The sequence below is a fragment of the Austrofundulus limnaeus genome, unplaced genomic scaffold, assembly GCF_001266775.1.
Source record: "Austrofundulus limnaeus strain Quisiro unplaced genomic scaffold, Austrofundulus_limnaeus-1.0 Scaffold569, whole genome shotgun sequence".
Taxonomy (NCBI): Eukaryota; Metazoa; Chordata; class Actinopteri; order Cyprinodontiformes; family Rivulidae; genus Austrofundulus; species Austrofundulus limnaeus.
Genome location: NW_013952971.1, coordinates 79,670 through 85,867, shown reverse-complemented (window position 1 = coordinate 85,867; position 6,198 = coordinate 79,670). Strand labels below are relative to the sequence as shown.

Genomic DNA, 6,198 nt, shown 5'->3' with positions numbered 1-6,198 from the left:
GAAATATATTTATGTTTGTGGTTGTAATGTGACAAAATATGGAAAAGTTCAAGGGGTATGAATACTTTTGCAAACCACTGTATGCCTGAGAAACACATAATATTGGTCCTTTAAACCCTGTTTCAGGGCTTAAAAATACTACTGATAAAAGCAGCAGCGTATTCCTAACAAAGTTGTCTCCCTGATACTTTGTACTGACATAGACACTTTACCGTTAAATTAAAAGTACTGACAGCTCTGTCAGTAAAACCAGAGTGTTTTTCTTTTTTTCCCCAAACCCATTCCACTGCCCAATCTTTAAAAGCCACAAAACAAATGAAAAATGGTCCGCAGCACAGAAAAGCTCATGATTACAACCTATGCACGGACAGATGGTGCAGTCTGCATTCGTGTTTGCAATTTTTTTCCCATCAGGAGGAAGACTGCGCGAGTCGTGGCGCTTAGATTATAGGGATGGAGTGGAAAAACTGTGGATTGTCCAGTTCAAAGCTTTGGAGATTCTTATTTGGGTGTCGTTTTAGAGTTTTAGATCATGCTTTTTTTTTCAAGGTGTTTCTCACACTTTTTCTTATGATGCTTTAACCTCCTGCATTTTTCTTGCAGAAAAACCAAAAAAAATAGCCGTGTTTTTATGCTGCGACGCGTCGAGCTCTGTGCACTGCTGGCTGAGCTGCGTCTAAAGTATAGGTCACTTGTCCCAGAATTCCTGTGGCCGTGGCCTGGATGGTTACGACGCTTTGTTGTCCTCACTTTCGGGTGCCGCGGTTTTCCTGACCTCTTCCTCTACCTCTTTTTCAACCTCCCTGACCGTGTAAACACACAAACACATGGGCTCGCCTGCCAAAACTAAATCAGGGTGCTTTGGGGGATGTGCCGTTTTTTTTGGTCCTTAAGATCTTTTCCTTTTGAGTCACACAGAGATCAGCACTTTCTTCTCCTAACAGTATCATCACAGTTTAATTCACTTGGAAAAACAAAATTTGCACTGAAATACTCCAATCCTTGTAAAAAAAAAAAACAATATAACCTGAACTTTAGAGCTTGGCTATTAACTGATTACCAAAGAGATCCCCATAAAGCAACCCAGAGGGAGTTTTAATGGTTATTTGGAACACCCCATCCCTCCTCCTCTCAATGCTTTTTAAAGAACCCAATACTTTCAGGGTTTGCTCTCGAAAAGTTGTCATCTGAATTACGTAAAGGCATCTATAACTGTCAACTCACCATGCTCATCGGCAGGCTGGGTGTTATTTTAACATGGAAGTAATTACATCCCAGCTCTACTTTTCTTTTCCACTTTACTTTTTTTTTTTTTGTCTTTTCCTTTTGGGGAGATTTAGATTAAATGAGCATAAAGCCATTTTAAATGTTCCCCGGGCCCATCCTAGAACTGAAGAAGAAAAAAAAAAAGATCTGTGGTTTGTCTTATTTTCTGAGCCGCCTTTTCGAGCAGCACGGTGTGTTTTGTTACCCAAAGGAAGAGTTTTCGGAAAGAAACACCCTTTTATTTGCGGTGAGCTCCCAACTTATTGTGTCACGAAGGAGTCTGGTGCTGAAGAGGCCAAAACAGAAGAGAGTGAATGCTGCTCTGTCAGGGTTCAACAAAAATCAAGGAAGTGGCACAAAAACGCTATAATACGCACTGTTTCATGCTAACAGACTGAGCTCAAAAATGCTTTTGTCTTATTTAAACTAGGGCAGTGGGACAGGGTGTGATTAACTCCCCACCCACTGTCTCCACTCGCTTCGCCTCAGTCTGACTTTTACCAGATCTCACACACATGAAAAGAGCAAACAGTGGCCCCTTCAATGGAGTTTTTACAGCAGGTGGATTCCCCCTCAAAGTAAGAATCTTTGTGTCTCTTTCCTGTTTGACTGATTGGTCAGTTTAACCAAAGAGAGACGACAGAAACACCTTTGTGTTTCCCTGGGCCGACGACTTTAATCCTTTGTTAAAAGGAAATGGTAATATCTTTTTAACTGGGATGAAAAAGAAACAATTTACAAAGTGTGTTTTAACATGTTTTGTGGAAAATACATGCATAATAAAATGAGCCATCTGAAATTATATAGTGTAAGTGCCTTCTGTTTACAATCAAATAACATTTTTAGTAAAACAAATTGAGGTTTTCATTTAAAATCGGTTTTTGTTGAAGCATAGCAGCATATTTATGATCCAGAAACCATCAATGGAGTCATTTTCCATCTGCCAGCTTTTATTCTGACACCATCACCATTACATTTTATTTTATTATTGCTACTATTGAGAAAAGAGAAAAATTACAGCGTTTTCATCGACCACAACAATGATACAGTTGGTGGGTTTTGCTAAGTGGATTAGCTGTTTGGCACAGATGGATAAATGTTATTAGGGAATCAGGGGAAACTGGAGCAGGACCCAAAACCATCAAGTTTAATGTGTTTAAAGACTGATATGACCATCTAAGACCAGATCACTGCTTTAGGGAGTAAGTTGTGAAGTTTGAGTTTGGACTGTGAGCCTTACACCCCAAATGCAGAATTTATTTTTCTTTTAAGACCCTTAAAGCAGGATACCAGGACTAGACACGTGTAGGTGCATCCAATCTAGGCAGCAGGTGACCCGCTTCAAAAAGACAAGGTACACCCTTGTGCAGCAGAGTATAGAGTGGACAACGAGCAACCAAAGATCCTACCCTGTTGCCACTTATACTTCCTCTAAGTGTGTCAAACTCACTTTTAACTGAGGGCTGCGTTAGCATTCCTAAAAATGTAAAAGGACATTTTCAGATGTCTGCTGATGAAATGTTTACTTCAGTCCTCTCAAACAGCCTCTAAATTCTGGTTGGATCAAATTATTGGGGAGTTTCTGTCAAGACGGATACAATCTAAACCTGCCAAAGACAAAAAACTGATTTTATTTGTCTAATACTTTGTGCCCATGAGCGTGCCCTCCTGCCCCATTCGCCTTGAGGTCTCCCTCCACCCACTCATCCTCCCTTTTAGTCCCCGTGTCCATGCTGCCTCAGAGCAGAGTAAATATAGCAAGGTTATATTTATGCAGTGAGCCCATCGGACAGTTCGTCTCTGTTTCCGACTGAAAGGGAGGGTCAGACAGGGAGCAACGACAGGTCTTGTGATCTGTGGTTTGTCCTGGTCACAAAGTGCTGTCAGGTCACTTGAATGGATAGTTAGCAGGGGAGCATTTGGCAGCACACCTACAGGGCTTTGTTAATCCCAATAATAATACTGAGCTGCTAAATGCCAGTGGCTGACTCCCCTGAAGTGGTTCTGTTGCAGAGCTGTTGATCGACTGACGCAACGCGACCACGGGTCGTTTATTTCATTGCAAGTCATCTCCAATTTGTCCGCTCGCACCTGCTCTCAACTCGTGACTGCTTTCATGAACGTTAATGCAACCGCAGAGATGTATTGCTTACTGTGGCGCACCTGGTCTCAAACTCAGCGGGGTGTCTCGTTACACAGCACACTGAATTCAGTTCTGGTGCGGCCCGCGTTGCAGTGTCACCTCAGATCAAGCGGCCACAGTTTGCTCTGTTCTTCAGAAACAGTAAAAAAATGTAAAAAAATAAAAACACCATCTGCTACGTGCAAACCGTCTGCACTCACATGTGCCCAGGCTTCACGTCGTACACGGTTTTGGCGACATTGTCATATTTTGCACAGCTGCGCTCAAATCTGTCCTTCATTCTGTGTTTCCACTCTGGTTTTAGTTTCATGTCCTGCAGTTTTATTACTGGTTAATTCCTCTAACAGCCCTGTAATGTTGAAAGCAGATCCCCACAGAAAAAAAATTTTTTTTTTTTTTTTGGTGCTTCTTAATAGACCACTGTACACACTTGTGTTCAAACGCCTTACCCTTAAACTGGATTTATTTTAATGGGTCAGATTGTCTTAAGGAAGGGTGTGAAACATGAGCAGACCTTGTAAGTGGGCATTTGAAAGCGTGAGCCAAGTCCTGAGTGAGTTTTATGTCTGGACATCAATAGTCAACACTTTTTTACACGCCTGTAATGTTGGTTAACAATGACACTTAATGTGGGTGTGACTGGACACTTCTGTCAAGGTTTAAAGGAGACCAATTATGGGTCCTAGAAATTTTTATGGTATGTCTGTGGGCTATCCAGACCATGTTCATTCAATTTAATGCACAAAATAATTCTCAGATAATAAAATTTCCCATTTTCTAGTTCTGCCTGCTCTGACTTCCGTTCAGAAGAGCTGTTTATGTTAATGAGCTCTGTTGGTAACGCCCTCCAAAAATCTGTTGACATTAACTCCGCCCTCCAAAGCCAGTGTTTACCTTAGCATGGCTAATAATAGCAGAAGCTCCGTTCTACAACCATATGAGACCCAGAGGCAGAGTCGTGGTCACAGCTTCTTCTTTTTTTTCTCCCTCCTCTGCTCTGCGCTCACTCTGCATGCTGTTACCAGAGCAGGGAGCAGCAGCGGTCAAAATACCTCAGAAAATCGAACAAATAGGCTTTAACAAGGTTTTAATAAGCTAAACAATAGAGGTACATGAGAAAACGTGTTCATAACGAACAAAAATAAATAAGTAATTAAATTGTGTCCATGCCGGTCTCGAACCCTCCCACTCTCTGGTCCAACACTCTACCCATTGCCGTATTGGAGGCCTATTGTGAAATAAGCTGCACATTACACAACAACACTGTGACGGCTTTTTATATTAAGGAGGTGGAGTCTCACCCGGGGGTTGCTAGGTAAGGGGCTGAACGCAGGTTCTGGTGGGTTGTCGTACGGCTTGCGACATCACAAAATGATGGAAGTATAAAACTTGTCGTTAATATACATTATAAATACATTTACTTACAGTAAATATGCCCCTGGGTGCATTTTTTGTTTTGGTCATAGGACTGTTTTTTTAAGAAGTACATACCCAAAGTTCAGTAAAAAAAAACTTTAAAAAGTGAATTTTGCATAATAGGTCCCCTTTAAATAAGTGCAGATTTAATAAATCCTCATGAAATGTTTGTATTAAAGTGAGTTTTTTTGCTTCCGTTTGCAGCTTGATGATTGTGCACTTCAGCTTTCTCACAATGGAACCTATCTGGATCTGGAGTCCTCCCTGGATGAGCAAAGAGACGAACTGGAAGGCTTTCAGCCAGATGAGATGGGGTGAGGCTCACTGTTTTTATACTCTACCCACTAGACCACACTTCTCTTCAAATCAAATCCAACTAAGATATTTGACACTTTTTACTAGCGTCGCTTCACAAACATTTTCCCTTCGTTCGCAACAAATGAGGAAAATCACAAACTGCTCGATGTGGATTTTATTACTTTTTTATTTTTTTCCGGGAGCACAAGTTCATGGAAAGTATGAAGCACTCTGGAAATCAGGTCAGACGTGCCCTTCTTTCCACGGCAACAGTGCTTCCTCTGCAATTTTTAATAGCTGATATCTTCATGTGACGAATATATTACAGCTGAAAGAAAAGTTAGACATCACGATAACCTCGCAACAGATATTTTCAAATCCCGGGCCGGCGTTGCTGTTTATCTTGAGACGCCTCTCACTCAGGCTCAGGATTTCCTTGAAAATCTGGAACTTTTGAAACTGAAGGCCGCGCAGATGTTCTCAGTTCACCTCAAACATCGTGTTTGGTTCAGTAGAGGAGAGGAGTGAGCAGCTGCTGATGTCATTTAAAAACTCATATTTAACGGTGATAAAAATCAAGCGTAAAATATTTTGGCATTCCTTTTCTTACACATACCCCAGAAGCATACAGACAGCATTTAGGTAATTTTATTTTGCCATTAGTATCTTCTCAGGAGGCTGAAATAAAGCTTAATGAGACAAATCTTAAACTTGTAACATCTTAATGTTGAAACATAAAGTGAATACACCCATAGACACAACAGCTTCATCAGTATGTTTATCCTAAAATTCATTAAATTAATTATAAAATTTGTAGAATCTGTAAAATTAACTTTAGAGAATGTCCTGATGCATCTCAGTAATCCAGGTAAAAAATCAAAGGAAAAAAAATTGTATAGGTCCTCTGGACGGGTTCTTCTTTAATGAAACGTTTCGTCTCTCTTCCAAGAGACTTCTTCAGTCTGAGAGTTTCAGGCAAAATTCAGGCCTGCCTCCAGATGACTGATACTCACATCAGAACTCTGTACCACAGAGCAGACAGTGTCCCTACAAACCCAGGAGCCAGGCAGAAAGAG

General features: G+C 41.0%; 1 protein-coding gene across 1 annotated transcript in view; it reads left to right on the top strand.

Moving 5' to 3' along the window:
- LOC106530865 (FH1/FH2 domain-containing protein 3) overlaps positions 1 to 6,198 on the top strand; it is a gene marked incomplete at its 3' end in the record, with an annotated part of 74,179 nt that overhangs the window by 5,244 nt on the left and 62,737 nt on the right. The window contains exon 2 of the mRNA XM_014026574.1: positions 5,030 to 5,139. Within this exon, the coding sequence (XP_013882028.1) occupies positions 5,030 to 5,139 (110 nt within the window). The remainder of the gene's footprint in view (positions 1 to 5,029; positions 5,140 to 6,198) is intronic.